Source organism: Pipistrellus kuhlii, unplaced genomic scaffold (genome assembly GCF_014108245.1).
Source record: "Pipistrellus kuhlii isolate mPipKuh1 unplaced genomic scaffold, mPipKuh1.p scaffold_m20_p_6, whole genome shotgun sequence".
Taxonomy (NCBI): domain Eukaryota; kingdom Metazoa; phylum Chordata; class Mammalia; order Chiroptera; family Vespertilionidae; genus Pipistrellus; species Pipistrellus kuhlii.
In genome coordinates this window covers 15,891,956-15,916,208 of record NW_023425562.1, presented here as the reverse complement: position 1 = coordinate 15,916,208, position 24,253 = coordinate 15,891,956, and the positions used below count along the sequence as shown (strand labels likewise).

The 24,253-nt window shown below is 53.4% G+C and overlaps 1 protein-coding gene across 5 annotated transcripts in view; it reads right to left on the bottom strand.

The window, feature by feature from the left end:
• The window catches only part of CTIF (cap binding complex dependent translation initiation factor), a 220,229-nt gene that overhangs the window by 93,618 nt on the left and 102,358 nt on the right, over window positions 1–24,253 (bottom strand). For all 5 annotated transcript variants that reach the window (XM_036419735.2, XM_045574964.1, XM_036419734.2 and 2 more), the window contains one exon: window positions 16,093–16,169. In XM_036419735.2, the coding sequence (XP_036275628.1) occupies window positions 16,093–16,169 (77 nt within the window). The remainder of the gene's footprint in view (window positions 1–16,092; window positions 16,170–24,253) is intronic.

Genomic DNA, 24,253 nt, shown 5'->3' with positions numbered 1-24,253 from the left:
GCCCCTGGGTAGGAGAATGCCTCAAACTCTGATCACGACCCATTTTGATTGGGAAATTGCATCACCAGCAAATACTCTGCAGACTCCAAGGTCACCTTGGACACACTGAGAAATACAGTCTGTCCAGGTACCTGACCTTGAAGCTTCTTTCTTCCTCCAGCTTCCACCTCCTTTCCTTGTTTCCAATATGAATTTCCCTCCCCTGCACCACTGTCTTCATGCTACGTGCCCTGGTGCCTGCTGTCCCCTCCAGTGACGCCCTCTCCTAGCCCGGGCGTCTGCACACAAGTAAGGCGTCCGTGGCTCTGTGCCCTGGATCTGAACTCTGTGGCTCACCTCAACATGACCCTGTTCTGGCCCCTTGGCAGCATCCTCTGCAGCCAGGTCAGTCTGCCTTCTCTGTACACCACACCACGGGGGTCCCACCTTGGCACCTCACCTCTGCTCAGTTTCTTGGCAGAAAGGTGCTTCCCTGCTTTCTGCCTGACCCCACTGAAGGGAGGATCAGTTCTTTCTCCTCCAGGAAGGCTGATTGGCTACTTTGAACCTGACAACTCTTTCTTTTCTCTGAAGTCCCAGGGCCTATGGCCTGGAATTGCTCTCTCTCTCTCTCTCTCTCTCTCTCTCTCTCTCTCTCTCTCTCTCTCACACACACACACACACACACACACACATGCACAAGCACACACACATGCACACCTGTGTGTGCATATACACGCGGGCATACAGAAACACATACATCAATGCACATACCACACACATGTACATATACAGATGTACAAAAGAACCCCCCCCTCCCCCAACACAAATGTTATCAACTGCAAATTGTCCAGTGTATCTCTTCTCTCCAACTTGACTGTAAGCTCCTGAATGCCAGGCACAGCCCTTCACCTGTGAGGTCGGCTCAGGAGACAGGCATTGCTCCCAGCAGCCGGGACCCTGAGGAAGGGAGGCCAGCACTGCACAGTGCTTTCTTTGGTCTCTGAAAGGAAACTTCCTTTTCTCCCCCAGAACTATGCCAGGGGGATAAGCAGGGTGCAAACGAATCTCAACGAATCCTGGAACTGGAACAACTTTCATGTAGCGAATCTGACACCAACTCTTTGACGACAGCAACGCTTGAGGGGGGCATCCCTGACATGTTTCTGGTGGGTAGTCATTGCTTGAATAAGGGGAAGCTTTGACGGTCTCCCCATCTCCCAGCCCCAGAGGGAGGGGGCAAGGCCTCAGGGCTCCCCTCCCAGTGGGTCTCTCCTCTGCTGGATAATCCCATCTGGGATGTGAACTGGGACTCGCAGGGGAGCTCAGTGGGGTTTGAAGAACCCAACATCCCTCACGGCCTTGCAGAGAGCAGACTGACTTCAGGGGGGGACGCAAGCTCTATCTCCAACTACACCCTGTATGGGACCCCAAATTGCCACTACCCCCCATTAGAATGAAGACCTCCTGCCAAATGCACGGAAGAGGCTTAGGATAGACTTAATAGAAAAGCTGGGCCCTGAGAGGCATGAAGAAGGGGCGGGCTAGTGTGGATTTCCAGGGAAAGGGGGCTGCCAGGGGGAGTGAGGACAAGCGCTCCGAGGTGGGCTGAGGGCACAGCCAGCTGGCGGCATCACCCCTGGCATGGCCGGAGGAGACGGGACCTGCTGACTCCTCTCGCCATCCTGCTCTCACAAAGCGAAAAGCCCTGGGCAGGCTGAGAGAATTCCCTTCCATCTCACCACTCTCAGGTGCCCTCTGGGGGAACGGAGCGGGTAAAAGCCAAGCATGTGCCCCCCTGTGGGAAGGAATCTGGACACTCCAGCATCTGGGCCAGCTTCCGATCTGCCAGGTCTTGAGTGAATCCCGCAGCCTCTTCGCGTCTCACCTGCATCACTCGTATATTGGGCACACCGCCTGTGCCTCCCATGCTGGCGGTGGGATGGTATGAAAAAGACTGCGTAAGACATCTTTGTTTATGTTGTTAATATCTGTATTCTTTTCTCTCCTACCCAAGGAAGCATTCCTGTCAATGCCTGGCAGATTCAAGTATGTCCATATGACTCCAATGAAAGCCCTATATTTGGTAATCATGGAGAGGATAGAATTTAAGGTAAAATAGGGTGTGCGTGTGTGTGTGTATCTTAGAAAAGTTCCCTTCTCCTGGAACTACCTGCTGGACCCTCTGGAGGACAGGTATGTTCTGAAGCTCAGGCAGCAGCATCCTTTGGCTTAAAACTGTCCCCAGGGAGGACCATTCTAACTTGGACTCCAATGGAAGAGGAGCCTCAGACAAATAGGATGAACATGTAGAGGGAGGACAGGACGAGGAGAGCATCCTTGGAAAGATCCGAGTTGAACCAGAAGATAGGGTAAACACAAAAAACTGTTGGTAGATTTTACTCGATCATTGAAAGTAGAGAAGAAAGAGCAATGATGCAGGGAAGGAACTAGAAAGAGATAAAGATGGCCTTCAATGGTCGGTCCCCATACCCTGGCATTCACACCCTTGTGCAGTCCTTTCCAGCAGGGTTAGTGTGTGTGTGTGACCAATGGAATACAACAGAATGGCATGTCACTTGTGAGATTAGGCTAGAAAAGTTGTGGCAGCTTCCATATCTCCCCCTTCCTCCCCCCTTTTCCTCTCTCACATCTCATTCTGTTATGAGCACCCTACAGAGAGACCACATTGCAAGGAAATGAAGCCTGCAGCCACCAGCCAGCAAGGAACGAAGGCCTGCCAACAGCCGCATCGGTGAGCCTGAAGGTGAATCTTTCAGTCCATAGGAATCAAATCTTCTTTTTATTTTATTTTTTATTTTTATAAATATATATTTTATCGATTTTTTACAGAGAGGAAGGGAGAGAGATAGAGAGCTACCATGTTTTCCCGAAAATAAGACATCCTCCGAAAATAAGACCTAGCGCATGGAAAGATAAGACATCCCCTGAAAATAAGACCTAGCACAATTTTGGGAGAAAAAATTAATATAAGACACTGTCTTATTTTCGGGAAAACAGGGTAGAAACATCAATGAGAGAGAAACACCGACCAGCTGCCTCCTGCACACTGCCTACCGGGGATGTGCCCGCAACCAACGTACATGCCCCTGACCGGAATCGAACCTGGGACCTTTCATTTCACAGATCGACGCTCTACCACTGAGCCAAACAGGTTTCGGTGGAATCAAATCTTTAGATAGCTGAAATTCCCGCCAACGGCTTGACTGCGTCTCACAGCAGACCTTGAACCCAGGCCACTGACGTCAACTATCCCTGGATTCCTGACCCTCAGAAACTGTGTGAGAAAATGAGTGTTAGTTATTTTCAGCTACTAAAAAATTGGGGGGGGGGGAGGTATTTTGTTACACAGCAAGAGTTAACTAATACAGGTTTTGGTGCTTGGAACTGGGGTGCTGACCTAATAAAAATCTCAAATGTGTGAGTGGCTTTGGGACTGGGCAGCGGGCAGGAACCAGAAGGATTCTGAGGGAAGGGAAAACCTAAAGGGCCATGAAGAAACTATTAGCAGAAATATGGACTTTGAGGAGGTTGCTGGTGAGAGCTTGAAGGGAAGTGAGACATACGCTACCGGGAACTGGAAGGGGAGTTTTGTTATGTGGCTGCAGAATATTTAGCAACACTATCTCCTATAGTTATGTGAAAAGTACAAAGGGTACATAATGTCTTGAATGATCTTGTGAAGAGATTTCTGGCCAGAGTGCTGAAGGTGCTGCTTGGTCTTCTCTTTCTGGTCATGGTGAAACGAGAGAGGGAAAACAGAAGCTAAACAAAGACTGTCACACACACAAAAAAGGAGCTAGGACTTACTAGTTTTGAAGATTCCCAGATGGCAAACAATGCTAACATTAGGAAATTACTTCTGAGCAAAGATCAAATCCAGGCACTCTCAGGAAAGCAGAGTCCAAAGATGAGGCTGAGGGTGTGTGACTATGAAATCCTTTGTTAAGATTTCAGTCCTTTTAAGTTGAAAGGTGGTACCTCAGAGAACTGTTCAGTTGGACAAAAAGCTTTAAGATTTTAAATGTGTGACTCAGATCTTTGCAAACAACAGAGCTTCAAAGAAGCTTAAGGGCATTGTTCTTCAGCAAAACCCAAAGTGGAGAAGGGATGATCTTAAAGAGATTTGTGGGTGGGGCTTTATTTACTAATGTAGATCCCAATAGGATTCACAAAAGATCCATAAACTTCTTCAAAGGATTACATCAGCAGAAACATTGACAATCTGGGCTGGAAGGGACTGAGACTGTATATAATGAAAATATGCTGCTAGACCTCCAAAACCTACTGGCAGGGAATTAGCTGAGAACATGACTCAGCTATAAACACACGCTACCATTCACAGAAAAGAATGACGTTGAGGCAGAACCATGAGCCCAGAGTATTCATTGGGCCAATGACATGACTGCAATATCATGAGAGACCCTCAGGGTAGAGAGCAGAGCCAAGAGCCATGAAGACCTACTCCTGGGCAGGAGTAGGGCCAAGCTCTAATCAAGAAACTTCCAACATCTGCTTGGCTGGATTTCAAAACTGCTATAGACCAATCCCTTCTGCATGTTTCTTGTTTCCCTCCTTCTTGCATAGGGGTGTCTATGACAGTTACCCTATGTTTGTCTCACAACTGTATACTGATACACGTGTGGGGTTCAGGTCCAGAGATCAAGAAGGAGCTATACTTGAGAAGTTGTATGTAAGGAATTGCACCCCAAGAGCCTCATGCATACCTAAACATGATATAGATGATAACGTTCTAGACTTTGAGCAGATGCTATAATCAAATGAGACATTTGCATGTTGGAGGAATGTGCATCATTGGGGGCCAGCGGGTGGGCAATGATAGCTAGCCTCTAAGATGATTCCATTGATCCTGGCCTTCTAGGGTTCACATCCTCCTTAGTCTCCTCCTATACTGTAACGGGCAGTCTGTGTGACCAACAGAATATGGCAGAAGTGATAGAATGTCACTTCCAAGATTAGATCATAAAAAATAGTGCATCTGCCGGGACCGGTTTGGCTCAGTGGATAGAGCGTTGGCCTGCAGACTGAAAGGTCCAGGCTGGGGCATGTACCTTGGTTGCGGGCACATCCCCAGTGGGGGGTGTGCAAGAGGCAGCTGATCGATGATTCTCTCTCATCGATTTTTCTAACTCTCTATCCCTCTCTCTTCCTCTCTGTGAAAAATTAATAAAATAAAAAAAAATAAAAAAAATAGTGCATCCTCTATCTTGGTGTCTGTCTGCCTGCTTGCCTTCTGCATCTCTCAGATCATACTCTGGGAGAAGCTAGCTTTTATGTCATAAGTAGCCCTATGAAGAAATCCACCTGGCGGCCAAAAACTAGTGACGAGCAGACACCAGCTAACAACCTGTGAGTGAGCTTGAAAGCAGAACCTCCAACCCCAGTTGAGCCTTCAGATGACTAGAGCCCCAGTCAATAGCTTGAATGCAATCTCAAGACAGACCCTGAGCCAGAACCACCCTTTTAAGCTGCTCCTGGATTCCTGACCCTCAGAAACGGTGCAATATAATAAATGTTTGTTGTTTTAAGCTCCAAGTTTTGAAGTAATTTGTTACACAGAGATAGAGGACCAATACAAACATCCAAGCCAAGCTCCATTTCCAGCAAACTAACATTGGAAATGATACTGACAGAGTCCCTCAAGCACTCAAAGACAACTCTAAACAGACACGGATATAGGAACACAAACACAGGTGATAAGTCCTCATGTTTGTGTGTCCCTTGGCATTTTCTCTGCTTTCAGAACATCATCTGATCATTTGTCTGCAAAACAGTCTTAGAAGGTAGATGTTCCTCTCTAATAGATGAGAGGTGAAGGCATGCTTTTGAGGTTTTGCATCTAGCAAGGAGACCCAGATCAAATCTACACGAGTCAGCACCTATAAGGGGCCACCTACACATTTGGCTGGCACGAGGGCCCTGCAGTGACGCATGTGATGTGACTTCCAGAAAATGAAGGCAAGAGCAAAGAGGGCATCTGTCCTCAGTGAGGTGGTTTTAGGTTTTTAGGAGCTAAAAATCCTGCCTTCAAAAAATGCAATCCACCCGTCCCCCCTCTCTATCTCCGCATGTCCTGGCTACTCAGTGTGCTAGACACTCACAGCGGTAGATCATTCTCTCCCCTCTAGGCGATCACTGCAGGCTCCAGTTGAAATGCAGACCGACCAGCCCTGGGTTCCAGGATTGAACACTGACACCTGGGTTCATTCAATGGGATGGAAGGGTGGTAAACCTGGGCATTCAAGGAGCTGCTTGAGGGTAGTGAAGGGCGAGATGGATGAGGAGGCAGAGATGGTTTTCCCCAATGTGGGCAGAGGAAGCACCAAAGTCAGACTATGCCAGCGCTTTGGCTAGAAAAGGGTGTCCAAGATTCCCCTGCTATCCTGAGGGCAGTGATACCGAAACTGAATGGGAGGTCCATGGGAAGGCCTCCAGGGACCCTGCCTAGAGAGGGCCTACTGCTCACCTTCCCTACCCTCCTCCTGACCAATCGTCTCCTACCGTCTGGAACATGAGGGCAAAATCAGAATCCTGCCCTCGGCCTGCCCCACCCTGTCCGGGCCCAGCCTCTCCAAGCCCATGGCTACAGCTCATGGGTCAAAGGCACTGGGTTTCCTGCTCAGGATGGTCAGGCCATGCCATCTGCCCCTGGCACATGTGTTTGTTGTGGCCACTCAGCCACCAGGGCAAACATGAACACAGATCCACAGAGTAATTTTTCCCCCTGAAAAACATTCCTCATGTTTTGAGTCCACACGTGTCTTTCCTGAGTTAAGCGCCGGTGCCGACAAACAGAAAGCCTAGAGTTGGATTCTTTGTCCATGGACTCCTCCCCTTGAAGACCACACAAAGGCAGCCATATTCCTGAGGGAGGGCTGCCCATGGACAATGCTGGCTCGGGCGGCTGCTTCTGTTCTGGGCTCATCTGTTCACCTGGAGAGGTGACTCAGGGAATGGGGCTCACCTGCCCTCCCACACATGAGTGTCGCGCACGCTCTCGGGCCTCCGGCCCCTCCCCGAATCCCTGGGCTGCTGCACCTGTTCCAGGTGAGCCGGGGAACTCGAGCGTGGCAGGGAGAGCTCTCTCAGTCCCTGCCAGGCCTGACACACCCAGCAATTGTGGGAAAGGGTAGGGAAGATCAGAGAGGACTAAAAAGCGCTAGGATAGTGAAGGGTGGGACAGGCAGAACCTGTAAAGGAGAGGGCACTCCAAGGGTAAGAGTCAGGTGAGGAAGGTCCCTGGGTAGAGGGGCCAGCCAGTGCGAACAGGAGAGAGGTTGGCCTGTTCAAGGGGCCGAGAGGCGGGGGTCTGGAAGTGCAGTGAGCAAGGGCAGGAGCGAGCTGGGAAAGGCAGGCTGGCAGGCCTGTCTGGGGGTGGGTGAGGAATAGGTCAGGTACAGCTGGCACTGACAGGGGGCTCTGAAGGTCTGTTTGAAAGGTTATATGCAGTTTACTAATTCCTCCAAAAACCTCTGCAATATTAATGTGCCAGCAACTGTATGTTTTAAGCTCCTATGAATTGCTGGTACTCTGGCTGGCTGTCCAGGCCTACTTGGAAAGAAGTGGCAAGTCCATTCATTCTGCATTAAAAAAAATTTTTTTTTTAAATAGGTTTTTACTGATTTTAGACAAAGAAGGAGGGAAAAGAAGAGGGAAAGGGAGGGAAAGAGGGGGAAAGAGAAGGTTATGGGACAATGCTCAACCAACTGAACGACACTGGCCGGGGCCATTCTGCATTTTGAAGGGCACTAAGATGCCCTTGTGTACCCAGACAGCTGAGATGACCACTGGGAACACCGGGGCCACCTTGTTCTGAATGTCCCCCCTGGGTGCTAAGCACAGGCAGCTCCTCCGGGGACCCGTGGGCCTGCTTCCCTAATTTTTCTTCAGTTTTCTTCCCTATCTGAGCCCCTGCATCATTTCTGGAAACCTGGGGCTCCCAAAATACTCCAAACCATAATCGAGGCCACCTTGGCTTCCCCAAAACACACGCACGGGAAGAAATGGCTAAACTTAAATTACTGGGAAGACTCGGAAATAACTTTCAGAGCTCGGGGCAAATGCTGACTCAGGCAGGAAGGCTCCCTGGTATTTTTAAAACCTGCTGGGAGCCCTGGGGAGGGAAGGGCACCCTCGCGCGCTGGGCTGTCCTCTGGGACGGGGGAGAGCCGGCAGCTGAGCTGCCCGCAGTCCTGGGCCTCACACTGCCGTTCTTCTCACTGGGTGCCCCCTCCCCCCCCCCCCACATCGGGAAACCTCTAGGCTGTTGCAGACTTCCTAAGTATGTCCACACATGCATCACTTGGACTAGAGATTTCCCGGCATGACCGACCCGGTGCAGGGGTGCAGGAGGCAGAGGAAGGGCGATCCTGTCTCTCAGATCTTGTCTGAAATCTCACCGTTCAAACATGCCTCGAATCACGAGCGAATCTTCTCCCCAATCCACTTGAAAACAGCAGCTCCCGTGCTGCCCTCAGCTCCCTGGCACATGCCTTGGTCAGGGGGTGCATGGAGGAGCCCAGCATGCCGAGGGGGGCCGGGGGTGTTCCCCGGCAGGAAACTGGGTGGTGGCACAGGCTCTGAAGTCAGACTCAGGCTTGGCTACTTTACCTCTGTGCGCTGAGCCTGAGTTAGTTTCCTCACCTGTGAAACGGGAATAGAAATAGCATCTCCCCGCCAGGGTTGTTGGAAAGATTAAGTGAGCTGATGTTGGTAAAGGGTTCAGTGTGTCTTGACCACGGAAGTGCTCATTCAATGGCTGAGTGGCTTCTAGGTGGGGACTGAGGTGGTCCCAGGCAGGCCCCATTTCAGGCAGACAGGATGCTGGGAGTATGGGGGCTCAGCAAGGAATAGTTGGGTGTCCAGGGTGCAGACTGGACCAGATTTTTGTCCTGAAAGATGTATATAGGAACAGCAGACATGGCTTTCTAGAACTTTCTGGAGAGGGCGCATGAGCTGGGCTGAGGACACAGGGGGCACTGGTTATTTGCAACAAAAGCCCCAACTGGCTCTGGATTATTGGAATATTCCTGGGAGGTATTATTTTCTCTCTCCATCTTTAGCTCTGCACTCTCCCTAATACCTGTGAGAGCTGGAATCAGGAGTCCTATTTTATATCTGAGAAAACTGGGGGGGTGGGGGGTGGTACAGAAATAAGGGAAGTGCCCTGGGCCACCCCACAGGATGGAGACCAAGATTTACAACTGCTGGCCCAGCGTTCTTTCCTCCCAGCATGCTGCCTGAGGCACTGGGGTCGCAGGAGTGAATGGCAGAAAGAAGAGGGGGCGGGCTCCTGCCTCTGAACTTAGAGCCAGGTGCCAGGACGGGACTTCTCACCCCCTGCCATGGCATGTCACCTCTGGCCTCCCTGCAGGCTGCACACCCACGTCCTTCTCACGGGGGACAACGAGAAGAATGAGCTTGGTGAGGGTCCTCATTTTCTCAGAATCTGCTGGCTGGTGGGGGACGAAGCCCAGGGAGCCCGGCCCAGGCTGGACTGCCCACCACACACACTGCCCGCGGGAGGCCACGTGGCGTGGTGCAGAGGAGCCCTCCGAGGCGACGGTTGCCGTCTGCTCCGGAAACAGAGGTAGGGTCGGGGTCAACATTTGTGGGCCAACCTCTGAATGGCCAGCATCTCAGAAAAAATACACTAAGTCCTCAAGGAGGAGTAATTAAATCAACTCCCGAGGCTGGTTCCTGGGGTCCGTTCTACTTCCGGGACCTCAAGAACCAGTGGAGAGAGACCCCGAGGAGACGGCGCTCATGTCTCCCAGCGGCACCGCGCCTGCTCTCCTGGCTAACGGGCACGTGCACCCTGCCTCTTCCTGGTCTGCGTCCCTGCCCCAGCAGGTCCTCCTTGGCCTTGTAGGGTTTATGAGGTCTGAATGAGATCTAATGGCTGGGAATAAGGGGAAGAGAATGAAAGGAGAGGAGCAATGCTCCACTTCCCAGCAGTGGACACACACTAAACCGCGGCTCGAGAGCCACATGCGGCTCTTTGGCCCCTTGAGTGTTCTAACGCCACTTTTTCAAAATAGACTCACCAAGGCCAAAAGCTAACCTCTGCGCATGGGCCACGAAGTTTCAATCGCACCGTACGTGCACGCCCACACGTGGTATTTTGTGGAAGAGCCACACTCAAGGAACCAAAGAGCTGCATGTGGCTCTTGAGACGAGGTTTGCCGACCACTGCACTAGGAGATGCCCACTGCAGGGTGGGCAGGCCAGGCATCCGGGTGTCCCACCAAAATGAACAGAATGACCCCGCACAGATGCAGGCGCTGGAAGAGGGACACGCTGGTCCTTCCCTGGGGGACCTTGTCTGCTTTCCTCTGATGTGTGATGCTGAGAGCAAGGCCTGAGCATGAGGCACGTGCCAGGAAAGAGGGGCTGGAAGGGGCTCACAGGTGAGTCCTGGGCTAGCTGTGGCACAGTGGGCACTGTGCAGAGGATGACCTGGCTGTCACCATGGGCACATGGGCCGGGGCCTTCTCCAGGCAGAGCAGGGCTTGTGAGTCAGTCACACACGGACCTGGACATCTGGCTTCGAGAAAGGAGCTGCTCTTCTTTCCAAGGGAGCCTGCGCGAGGTGGGCGTGGGGCGGAGGAGAGGAGCCTAAAAATAATTGCGATCTGACTCATTCTGCTTCGAATCTGACAGGGCTGCCTGCCAGGTGGGGGTTTGCCTGCCCCATTTTCTTCTCTATCTTTAGCAGGGACTTAATGAGGGCAATTTCCTCACTGGGATGGATATAAAGGCAAACCGCGGGCAGTGGCAGCATGGATCTGTCTCACTATCCCCTGGGTGCCCGATGACAGGGCGGGGGTGGCGGTCACCGCCGGGCTGAGCAGCCTGGTGGCCGTCAGGGACGTGCTGTCCTAGGATGGGAAAATGAAGCAGCGGTCCCCGCCGTGAAACCCCAGCCAGGGGACAACAGGCAGAGGAAGGGTCCCCTGTTCTCCCCCGGCCCCCATTTCTGCTACCACCGCACCAACAAGATAAACTACGCAGGCCTGAAATGCCATCACTCTCATGCTCCTTGCTCTTCAGCATCTCTCTCGCCGTTTTAAAGAGCAAGCACAGTCAACCCTGGCTGTTCTACAAAATCCCAAAAACACTGATGTGACTACTGGACCATGGCTCCCAGGGGCAGTACAGGGGAGGTTCCTGTAAGCCACTGCTCCCTGCATTTTCTTTTCTTTCTTTCTTTGTTTAAAAATATATATATATATATATATATATATATTTTATTGATTTTTTACAGAGAGGAAGAGAAAGGGATAGAGAGTTAGAAACATCGATCATCCACCTCTTGCACACCCCTCACTGGGGATGTGCCCACAACCAAGGTACATGCCCTTGACCAGAATTGAACCTCGGGCCTTTCAGTCTGCAGGCCGACGCTCTATCCACTGAGTCAAACCGGTTTCAGCTGCTCCCTGCATTTTCTCCCACTGATCCACGCACAGTTTTACATGTGCTTCTGTTCAAAGACCGCTTATTTAACATACATTGTTGATTCACTGTGTCAGCATCGAACTCCTGGCCAACAGCATCGCCACGCAGGCCCGAAGGAAGCTTATCAAACATGCACTTTCTCCGGAAGGCACATCGCAGCCTGCTGGCGCTGAGGAGCACGCGACCGCGCTTCAGCTCTACGCCTGGGTGCCATGTTAAACAGCAAATTCCCCAACAGAAAGCACACGAATGCGAGAAACACGGCATTACATTACACGGATCGAGGAAAGGACGCGGTGCACAGCGTGAGAACTGAAACCAGGAGGCAGGGCACCTCCTGGGCTGGGCAGGTGGGTGCGGGCGACTCGAGTGCTTCTTCCTTCGGCCCACGAACAACCACGAAAACACCGAGTAGGTGGAGGGTTGCAAATGAACGGGAGAGAGTAGGTAAATTCTCAGGTACGCAATCCGTGAAATGTGAGGACTGTGCTTCCAAAGGGGCTCAATGACTCATGTGCAAGAGCTGACAGAGATGCAGGCTCCACGCTCGGTGAACTGCTCAGCTCCTGGTGGGCACGATCCGGGGCGCAGGCTTCTTCGTGGGATGCAGGACTCCTGGAGAAGCGGTCTGAGGTGACAAGGGAGCGGCGAGCTCCAGAGAGCAACTGTGACTTAGACGGGGAGTAAGTCACACTGGCATCGTCTCCCAGGTCCTCCTGGTCCACAGCTCAGATTGAGGAGGAGGGGAGTCAGGTGGCCTCCAGGATGGAACGAGCACGGGGTGCGTTGTCAGGGTGCCACGGAGCGGCTTCACGAGGGTTAGTGACAATTCTGAAATTACTTTTTCGTATTTGAGTGCAGATATCCTGTTTGTCCCTGGAGAAAGAGTTTGGCACCCAAGGCGGGGGGGTTGGCACAGGCTGGCAGAGGAAGGGAAGGAGGGAGAAGATCTTACTTGGTTCTACAATTAAGAGGATACCAAGCCAATTGTAGCTGCTGGAGGACCTGCTCACCCCAGAGCACCCAGCATGTGGCCCTGCAGGGATGGCTGGGGCGAGCGGTGGGACTTCTCTGGAGCTCTCTGGGCACCCTGCCCCCAGGAAAACTGTCCTGGGCTAAGAGAACTCCCAGCTCTAGGTCACACCCACCCCTGAGCACTCCTCATCCGATGACCAGCAGACATGGGACATAAGGACCTGCCCCTTCACTCTAAAAAGTCACCCGACTTCAGAATTGTCGGCGGGGTAGAACTTCTGACCCAGGCCACGCTGCAGCTCACCTCCTCCCTCTGCCCAGTCCTGCCCTGCCCTCCCTGGACGTGATGGTAAGTGTGGTAAGTGTTCTGCCATTGATCTCCATCCCAGAGTGTACTTCCCAGGGGAACACAGACTCTGACAGAGATCCGTTCACAGCCTCAGGCTGTTCATCTCTTCCAATGGAGGGGGGGGGAGGGGGGCCCGAGTAGAGCAGATCCCCACACTGGAGGTGAGACCCCCCACCACAGGCCAACCCAGGCAGAGGGTCTGCACACGACCAGGACTCAGCCCTGTTCCGAGGTTGCTCCTCTGCCGTGCATCCCGACGGTGGGGAACTTGAGGCGGGAGACAAACCGTCGTGGCCCGCCTCCCGGTCAGCAGGCCTCCAACGTGGATGGGACGGAGCGCCCGAGGCACCTTGCTCGTTGAGGGGGATGCATGAAACACTCATTCAGCACGTTTACGTCACAAAATGCACGGTTTTTGTCTGGAATCAGCAAACATCTTGGACCAGTTTCCCAGAATAAACAAGTACAATAGTTGCCAGTTGTGTTAAGTTTTAGGAACAATTCTAAGGAGTAAACCTTGGCACTGCTTCCGAGCTTAAGCTTTATCTGATACAGGAGGAAAGGACGTCCCCAGCCCCTTGGACGCGGGAGCGGCCTGCAGAGCCTCTCCGGAGAGGCCTCCTTCCCACCGGGCCCCACCAAGGGCAGAGCTTAAGAAGCTGATCCAGGAGGTGGAACAACTGATCCTGGGCACCTCGGGGAGGATGCAAGGCACAGCTCCCCGGACTCCGGGGCAAACACTGCACCCCTGAGACCAGGAAATGAGCCCCACCCCTCGCTGCAGACATCTCCACTCGCACCTCACGGCATTTCCTGAGGGCTTCGAACTCCTCGGATGTGAGGAGTGAGCGGGCGTGGAGACCGTTCCTGGTACCTTACACGGAGTAGCTCGTGTAAGCCTCCCAATTACAGACCCATTTTACAGAAGAGAAAATACAGCGTTCGGGGCAGGAAGCAATTGGCCCAGATCAGAGTCAGGGCGCAGAGGAGGGTTCACGTCTAGTGTCTAATTCTACAGCACGTGCCTCAGATTTCAACTCGCCTGAGCACCCTGAGTTCCCCCATCCCTGCCCTCCTCGAGCTGGGAGACGAAGCGGACCTGCGGGAAGACAGAGCCCAGTTTGTAAGTTCCTGCCCCAAGCTGTGAGCAGCCGTCCGTCCCTCAAATGCCAGAATCACACGCTCCGCCAGGAGGGATTCAGGAGGCCTCTGGTGTTGACTTCTGAGTCCAGATAACGAGGTTCTTACTCTCTCTGGCTGCTGCTCTTCTCTTGAGCGTGCTTCGGCAGGGACTCTGGGAGACTGAGTGACAGACAGGTCCCTATTCCAGACTGAATAAAGGTGGAGCGCAGGCCCGCACACACAACCCGCTCAGTGTATGGCTGCCGCCTGCACGGCAGGGCCAGACCTCTGAGGGTCATGGTGTTTGCTCCTTGAGTGCGTCTTCGGTCCAGCTGAGCGTGCTCGCTCCCTTCCCGCTGGTTTCCTCGGTGTGGGGCCCGGGGACCTCGGAGGCAGCGGCTCCTCGGCACTCCCTCTGTAGAAATCTCTCATGAGTTTACCGGTGAGAGCGTCCCTCCCCTGCAGCCTCCATGTCTCTGGCCCCGTCCATTAGCCTCTCCTCGCAGGACGGATTTTCCATCCCTTTAATCATCTTTATTGCCTGGCTTTGGACTCCGTCCCGGGTCCACATCCTTTGCGAGGTGTGCTGACCTAACCCGGGCGTTTGTGAACACAGAGCGGCCCAGCGGAAGGGCAGCTTCCAGTGCCTCGTGTCACGCTCCTCTTCCTACATTCCTGGGTCACGCGGCTGCCTTCCGGAGGCCTGCGCGGTCCAGGGACTCCTGCTGCGCCGGGCGACCTGGCCCGAGTGGAGGTGGGGACCTGGACGCTGAGCCAGGGGAAGCAGGTCAGAGGGTGCCTCTCACTCGGAAGCCTGGGGCCGCCCCCACTTCCAGACAGGCTCTCTGGGGACCATGGAGCAGGGGAGGAGGGACGCCAAGCCTCTGCACTCCCCAGCACCACCCCTGTGGAGCCCCTGCCCCCCTTTAGGAATCTACTTCCTGCCAGGAACCCAGAAACCAGGAATGAGCCTCTCTGAAGCTGCACAGCAAGGAGGGTGCACGCAGCACAATAACCAGGGGCGGGGCTTAATCCAACTCTGCCCATTCTCCCCTCCTCATGTCACTGGGCAAAAGTGCCCAGGGCTTCTCACCGCTAAGCCAGGGATACCCTTCTCCCAGCCCTGAGCCGCTAAACCCGCCAACCGATGGCGAGGCATTCGGGTGCCAGGTCCTCCACCCCCTCCTCACTCTTCGTTCAGGGCCAAGGGTGCAGTGAGGACCCGGGACCTTGGTCAGACCAGCGCTGATCTCAGGAGCTGCGAGAGAACAGGCACTTCTAGTTCTCTGAGCAAGGTGTCGGCTGGGCTGCTCCTCGGCTCTCTGAGAACATTCTCTGTTCATTCAAGGTAAAACCACAAGCCTCGCCTTTATCTAAGAAGAAACTCCCTCTAGAGGAACACCTCATTTTAATTCCGCAGGCCGGCCTCCTTCCTTCCTCCCCCCTCCCTTCCTTTTTAATATTTCCATTCAGAAGTCACTTATATGCATGTTCAAGCAAAAAATAAAAAAATCAAAAAAAAATCCCCCGATACCTCTTTTGCACAAATGGCCACACACTGCAAAGACTGTTCTGCACCCGGGGTTTTCCATTGGAAACAAACCCGGAGGGCCGTTCCCTGTCAGAACGCCTGGAAGGAAACAAAGGCAGCCCTCCCGGAGGCCAGGCTGCTTGTTCCCACTCAGGGCGCTGTTCTGGCCCCTGTATCGCCCGGGCCCTGGGGCTCTGGGCTCTGGACACCACGGAGGTCCTGGTTCCTGCTCAGTTCAATGCTCTGCAGGCATCTGAGAGCAGCAGCATGCACAGGGGCAGAGCTGAGCATGGGGCGGAGGAAAAACAGACACCCTTGGAACTGTGATCTCCGGAGCCTCCTGGAGGCCACGTCTCAAAGCACCGCCGGCTACGTCCTGGCGCCTGGGCTGCTGCTGCTGCTGTGAGGTCAGTGGGAAGAGCATTTCTGCTCCCGGACCGCACAGATGCCTCCTGGATTCGGGGAGCTTCCTTTCTGGGGTCCAGCGGGGGAAGCACAGCTGCTGCTGCCCGATGGGTTACCTACCAGCCCACGTGCCGAGCTCACAGGCATTAAAGCACGGGCCAGGAGCGACGGAGCGACGGATGGGCGACGGGAAGAAAAGAGCAGAAGCTCGAGACGCAGTCTCTCCTACCTTCGGTCGTTTCTTCTCCTCCGGAACAGCTTCTTCGTGTGCGCAATCTCCACTTCATGGGGCATCGGGTGGTAGCCCTGGGGTGGGGGGAAGAGGGGCAGCGTTAGCAACTTCTGAAAGAGCACAGGAACTTCTGGGACCAAACTAACCACCGGGACGTCTATGACAACAGGAAACGGAGCGCCTGGAAAGACAGACTGAAACATGGACAGTGCCAGAGCGAACGGGTTTCCCACCAGGCAATGAATGACGCTGGAATTACAGAATCAAAGGCAGCAGGGACACCCAGGGGACCTCAGAACTCATCACATCCAGTCACTCGAACGGCAGCTGAGAATGCTCGGGTCCAGGGGTGAATAAGGGGCTTTAGGCCTTGCAGAGTTGGCCACAGGGCTGGGACCACATGCTGGACTCACAGCCTGTCCCACTGACCAGTCACTTCCGTCACAAGCTCCCCAACACACCAGGAATGTCAGCATCTTCTTCTCTGAGTGACAGACGGGTGACAGGGCCAAGGCGAGGAGCCCCCTGCAGACCCTGAGCCTCCTGCAAAGGGGACGTGCTAGAACCCAGGCCCCTCACCCTCGCCCAGGGCTCCTGTGCAATTTTACCCAAGATTCTCATTCCTTATCCTCCCGAGGAGCCGTGAAGGGGAACGTGCACATAGCTACATGCCCAGGGGAAATCCTAAGGGTGGTCTTTTACGTATCATCATCATGACAACCACATGATGTACATTTACATCCTGATTGGAGATACACTTTTCTGATTACCGTATTTTTCGGACCATAAGACGCTCCGGACCATAAGACGCACCAGTTTTTAGAGAAGGGAAATGAAGAAAAAAAGATTCTGAAACAAATAGTGTCCTAAAATATTTTATGTGCATTAAAACCCAACATCACAGTCATAAACACATGTAATCAACCCTGTAAAGCAAACAGCAGCATTTAGAACCATTTTAGAGCCGGGCAAGCACACAGAGACCACACAGAGCCGGGCAAGTAAAAAAACTTTTTTTTTAAAGTATATGTGTAGGCTATATTTGGACCATAAAATGCAGGGACTTTTCTCCCCCACTTCTGGGGGGAAAAAAGTGCGTCTTATGGTCCGAAAAATACGCTATGTGGGGATGATCCCAGAAACGCAGGCTCCAGGCGGGGTTATGTGTAGAAGCTGGGCTGATGGCCAGCTCTGTTCTTACCACCTCCCTCTGTTCAGCAGAAAAGTGTGTTCTGATGGGATGTAGGGAGAGCACTGCTGATCCATTATGGACAACCTGGGGTCGGGGGTGGTGGTGGTTAGGCCTGGAGGTCTGGGAGGAGGGGGTGGGGTGGCTTGAGTCTGGGACACCTGGGGACAGGCTGACTGAGTCCACAGGACCTTGCCCACGCTCAGGGCGAAAGAGGGAGTAACAGAGTCCAGTGTTTTGGACATGGTCCACTGCCCCAAACTCTACTCTACAGAGAGGGAGACTGAGGTCCAAAAAGCTTATGCAACGAATTAGAGAGAGGCAGTTCTGTGGGGCCGGCAGCCTAGGCCCTCGGGGCTCAGGGTTTAGGCTCTGATCAGGGTGGGGAGTGTGTGGATGGACAATGGCAGCTCTGGCTGTGCCAGGACTGGCCAGTCTCGGGGAGACTCCGAGGGAGGCATTGGAGGGGCAACAGGCTCAGGAGGACACAGGGACCCTGGTCTCAGTCTAGACACCTGTTGAGTCAGGGAGAGAATGACATGTCTCAAAATATGCTTTAGTAACAGTCTCTCCCACCCTGGCCGGTGTGGCTCAGTTATTTGAATATTATCCCATGCCCTGAAAGGCTGCCAGTTCAAATCCCAGGTTGCAGGTTCGTTCCCCTGTCGGGGTGCATATGGGAGGCAGGCCATTGATGTCACATCAGTGTTTCTCTCTCCCCCCTCTCTCTTCCTCCCTCTCTAAAATCCAATAAAAACATATTAAAAATAATAACAGTCTCTCCCTCCCACCCTATCTTGCCGTGGACAATACAGTAAAAAAGGCTTGAATGAATTCCGGGCTCCAGCCAGCCACAATGGGCCTCTGCGGCTTTAGGATATGCTTTGTTTAATGGTTTTCTCAAAGGACATTATTTGCTTTCTTTAATACAAAACACAAACAAGGAAAAACAGCAAGTCTTCCCCTCTCATTTCCCTTCTCCCACCCCGAGCAGCTCCGGTGGCCCCTTCCCTCCCTCCCTCGCTCCCGCCTCAGGTCACTGCGGGAACACATGGGCGTGCCCGGCAGAGACAATGGAAGGAAGCAGAGGCTCCCTCTAAGCTGGCGGCCTGGGTCGCTGTATCTTAGCCTGGAGCCCGGGCACAGGGAGCTGTCCATAACTCTTGGCCCTCCACGAGCCCAGAAGGTGCCAGCCGCCCCGTCTGGGCCTCGGAGTCCTGGGCTCTGGCCTGTGTGCCGGCCTCCTCCCTGCCCACAATGGCCAAAGCAGGAGGGAGCTGTACTGAGGCCCAACCTCATGGAGCCCTACCTCTGTGCCGGGACTCCAGGTGGCCTGGTGGGCAGTGGGGCCGCTCTCCTAACTAAGCCAAAGCGGGGACCTCTGAGCGCATCCCCCGACCCCCCACATGACCAGTATGCATGTGCGGACATAAAATAGTGTAACAGCTAAAAGAACGGGTCTGGAGCTGAGCTGTGACCTTCAGACTGGCTCTTCCTCCTGATGGCTGTGTGACTTTGCACAAAGGACCTAACCTCTATGTGCCTCAGTGCCTACCCCCGTACAATGGAGGAGTAATAGCACTGGCCTCCTAGGGTCTGTATGAGGATTAAGAGAGTTGCCAAACATGTAAAGAACATAGAATAGTATTTGTAACGTCGCCCTTCCCCTCTCCTCCCCCAGATCCCGAACCTGCTCAGGATGAGAGTGCCAGGACAAGCGGGGCTGTTGGTCCCTGTGCTCACGGAGCTCCCAGTCTTGGCAGAGAGAGTCCAGCAGAGGTATGTGCAGGGGGAGTGCGCGCGCGCGCGCGTGTGTGTGTGTGTGTGTGTGTGTGTGTGTGTGTGTGAAGCCCAGGTCAGGGAAGGCGAAGGGAATCAGTCAGAGCCTGGGGCCCATATGGTGTGTTGGGGAAGGACATGGAGATCTGCTTACACTCCCTTTCCGAGGCTGGAGACCAAGGGGAGGCCCCAAATCAGCCGAGCCGAGTGACACGGGTGATTGACAAAGCCTTGCATCTCTGAGGTCCTCCCTCCCCGGGGACCATCCAGGCCGTGGAGGACTGATCCCACCCACAGGCTACCTGTGGCCCCAGCCTATTGGTGAATATGTGAATGAGCCCCGCCTCCTCGGACACTTACATAGAACTTTCAGGCACGCGGCATACAATGGGGTGCACTGTGTTTACACACGCTTCGCTGGAGAACCCTCTCCAACCAGCCCCTTTGTCCTTCAGACGCAAGCTGGTGATTGGTACCAAGTGACTCTCGTACTTTTCGATGCTGCCCACACTCCCCCAAAACAATGGCATCTCAGTGTCCACAGGGCACGTGTGAGGCCACCAGGAGGAGGGAGGCCACCTCTGCTTAGCCCCTTGCCTGCCACCAGGCTGCCGCTGACCCAGGCTACCAGGTTTTGAAGTCGTTGGTGAGAGGGAAGATGTGCAGATACAAGTCTATAGCGGCATTATTTGTAATTGGCCCAAATGTCCATCAGCTACGGCTGGATACGTGCAGGATGCCCTTACGATGGCATATGATCTGTCAATAAAGAGGACGTGCATGCTACAACATGGCTGAACCTTGGAAACACGCTCAGGGGAAGAAGGGAGTCGCCAGTACCACGCGTTGGCGATTTATTTTAACGAAATGTCTAGAGTGGGCGAATCTGCAGAGACAAAAAGATTAGTAGTTGTCAGGGGCTGAGGAGAGGGAAAATGGGGAGTCACTGCTAATGAATTCTGGAATTAGAGAGTGGTAATGGTGGTACAACCTTGTGAATTATATATATTAAAAACCATTTAACTGTACACTTTAAAAGGGCAAATTTTATGGTATGTATATTATAACTCAATTTGAAAAGGTGGAAAAAGTGTCTGTGTGCAGCATATTCCGGGTAGAGGAATAGCAAGTGTTGCGGGGGGGGGGGGGGGGGGGGGGAGGAGGAGGAGAAGGAATAGCAAGAGGAGAAAGAGCAGGAAGAAGAAAAGGAAAAGAAAGATGGGGGAGAGGTAGGGGGAGGAGGGGGAGGAGGAGGAAGATTCAGCCATAATGAAAAATGTAGCTCTCTCCATCAATTACTCTCTAGGAAGCAGCTGCCCTAAAACACTGTCACAAGATAGAGCTCACTGGGTGGCATGCCCCAGGCAAGGAGCACACAGTGACAGAAGTGACACAGAATCTAGAAAAAAATAAGTAAATTGGTATCTCCAGGCCTGGCTAGGAGTGGTGGTGTCCAGCTTTCAACCAGAGACCCCTCCCAGCTTTTTAGATGGGATATATCCCTCCAGTGGAGAAGGAAGAATTGATCAGATTGTCAGAATTATCCTTTAAGTGTAAGTGGTCTCTGCTCTAATTTAAAGAAAAAAAAATATATATATTATTGATTTTTTTTACAGAGAGGAAGAGAGAGAGATAGAGAACTAGAAACACCAATGAGAGAGAAACATCGATCAGCTGCCTCCTGCACACCCCCTACTGGGGATGTGCCCGCAACCAATGTACATGCCCTTGACTGGAATCGAACCTGGGACACCTCAGTCCACAGGCCAACGCTCTATCAACTGAGCCAAACTGGTTAGGGCTTTGCTCTAATTCTTTACCCAACAAACCCCTCACTCCCGGGATGCTCCGAAAGCTGCATGTAGACATCAGTCCAGGTCATGCCAGTCCAGGTAGGAGCCCCCGTCCCCTGCTATAAATGACAACTTAGACTTCTGGTTTGCCAGCTGGTGTGTGTGTTTCACCGGTGCAGTCAGGTGCCTCTGAGGCACCACCCTGCACCCCCAGGGCCTGCCGAGTCCTCCTCCGAGTCTCTACATGGGAACCTTCTCCCTCTGGCTGGGAGACCTGGCCGCAGTTTCCCGCTGTCTAACCTCTGACCACTTTCAATAACTAAATGGGCCTGGGAGACAAGTAGATTATATAAACCAAGTCTCTCCAGGGAGGGAGGGAAGATAATACTCCTTCTGCGTGCAGCTCTGGCAGAGTACACACACACACACACACACACACACACACACACACACACACTCACTCCCAGAGGTCAGCGCTGTGTAAGATGCTACTGCTCTCGTTGCAGAAACATCTTATGTAACGCCCCCTCCTCCACGCCAGGACAGAGTTGCTGGCCCCAGGCTGGGGGTGCAAGGGCCTTGCTCTGAGAAGACCCAAGAAACAAATCCTGGGTCTGAACATGAGGGCAGAGGGAGGACTAAGCAAGCACACTGAGCTAGAACAGTGTGAGAGCTGGGTGGCTCTGAGGACAGCAGACTCTGTGCTAAGACACTCACTCCCATTGGGCCACAGGAGGGCCCCCTCCGCTTATGCACTCACCCACCCACCCACCCACCCTTCCATTCACCCACCCAGCCTATAAATATTGTTTCAGGCACTGCAGACACAGTAAAAAAAAAAAAAAAAAAAAAAAAAGGCAAAATGCTTATTCTTACAGGGCATCCATTTTAGTGAGACACAAATGAGTAGATAATATGAAAAATGATAAATGCTACAAAGCAACCTGAGGCAGGCATGGGGTAGGGTGGGTCAGGGAAGACTTCTCTGTAACTTGACATCTACCCATCTGTCCTTCCAGGCTTATTCCTCACCCAACCAGCACTGAAGGCCTACTAGGTGCCACGTGCAGCAGAGGGAGAACCTCAGCGTAAGAGAGGGAGTCGCAGCCTTAGGAACTCAGGGGACACACGAGAGTAAGCCGACCAGATGCCTCTGGCAGCCCTGAGGAAGGCGTGAGGGCCTCTGCTTGGGAGGAGGCCAGAGAAGCTTTGCTGAGAGGGTGGTACCTGAGCTTCATCTCAAAGGTTCCACAGGGGCTTGAGAGAGGAGGCATGTTACCACCGAACCTGCTGGCCCAGGAAGCCAGTGTCATGCTGCGTGTGCAAAGATGTGGCTGGCGCTGTGGGAGGCGACAGAGGCACCGGGCTCTCCTATGGCCAGGGCTGGTCCTCCTGACCATGTCTGGCTGGTGCCGGCTGTAGAGTCCTCTTCACCCATGTAGTGGGTAGAACTGTGTGCCCCCAGAAAACCAGTTGCCCTCCTAACCCTGTGGACCTGTGACCATGACAGGGTCTTTGCTGATGTGATCAAGTTAAGATGAGGTCAGACAGGGTCAGGGCAGGACCTAAATCCAAGAACTGATGTCACTATACAAAAAGCATCATGTGAAAGGTGGGGTTGTGAGGCCATAAGCCTAGAGGCTACCAGAAGCCAGAAGAGAGGCCAGGAACAGGTCCTTCCCTGGCACCTTCAGAGGGACCATGGCCGGCCAACCCCTTGATCTTGGACTTCCAGACTCCAGAACTGCGAGACAATACGCTCCTGTTGTTTAAGCCTCCGACTGTGGCACTGTGTTACAGAGGCCCCAGAGACCCAGCACAGGTAGGAGAGTGGGCAAAATCGTCTGCGCTTCAAAAGGGTGATTTTCCTCACAGCATAGCCTTTGCCAAAACAGAGTTTAATTTGCACGAGTTACGGGCTCAGCAGACAGTTCCACTGTGCTGTATTTCCAACCAGCTTTTATGATGGAAGAAGAGGGTTACTAGTAAGGTCAAGGAAGTTGCCCAAGGCCACCCAACCAGCTGGCAGCAGCCTGTGTTCCCGTCTCCAAGGCTCTTGCTCCCAACTCTGATGACACTTGGCTGACAATATCAGGGCAGAGATGTGAAGGCTGAACCCCTGGGGGCATCAGGCAGCGCTCGCACCCTCTCTCTCTCCCTCCCTCCCTCCCTCCCTCTTGTTCTACCTCTGACCCCACAGTGCCCAACCATGCACTCTTGGTCCCCAAAAGAGAGGAGGAGAGGCCAAGAGCAAGCACTGATCTATGCTGGGGCCATAGCTGGGCAGCCCCATTTCTGGCCTGAGGATGGAGAACTGGTGTCACTGGGTACAGCTTCCAATGCCCTCCCCATGTCTGCCCTGCAGAGCGTCCTCTGTATCCTCTGAGATGCTCATGGCCACCAAGGTCACTCTGCCCTTCACTCGCAGGTGTAGTGGGGGCCCCCGACTGCTGCTGTGTCTCATTCCCTTCCAGTCTGGCTGCACCCAGAGCTCAGTGCTGTGGCCTGCAGCTTCATGGAACCCCATGCTCATTTCCGCCTTAAGGGAGAGTGTCCTGATATTCCTGTGACCTTGGACCTCTGGCCACTGAACCTGACCTGGACCTAACAGAAACCACCCAGGCCTAACTATCTCACAGGTTCGTTCCTGTTGTCTCTGACACCTGAGCTCTTTGCAAAGCGAAAGAGCATTATACACAAACATGAAAGCTTTTACCTACTGTGTGAAGGACCGCCAGGCTTTGGGATTCGGACAAACAGCATCAAGCCCACAGCCTTTTGCAGCAGGTGGCATGGCTGTGAAAGGCCCAGCTGGAAAGGCAGGCTGAGCTTCTGGCCCAGGGGAGGAAGCATGGGAAGTCTCAAATGGGGAGGGGTCCCCCAGACAGGTAAGTCCTGCTCTCCTCAGCTGTGCCTGGGGAGCGACTCTGCTCTGGCCTCCTGCAAACCACGGTCCTCCTCTCGTTCACGCGCTCATATACGTCCCCACCAGACCCCCCATCACTCTCAAGAATGCTATTTAAATACATGGAAACTAACGGCTTCCTCTTTGCAGAAAATTCCAGGTGACCCCAAAGGGAGGGCCCCATGCATTGCCTGGCTCAGAAGAACTGGAGCCCCAGGAGGCAGGACAGACCCTGGGGACAAAGCCAACTGGAACTCTCCAACTCCCTGTCTCCCGAGGGCAAACGGTGCAAGGGAACCATAGCACTTGGCAGCTTCCAGGGCCATAAAAATACCAAGTTCAGCTCCTCTGACAATGAACTTGTCTGCGAGGTGGAGCCTTCCTGATCCTGGGGGTCCTGCTTGTTCATAGCTTCTAAGAAGTTATCCTACCACTCACTCCACGTGGGCAGGATGTGTGGGGTCACGTCCAAGCTGGAACAAACCGGTAATG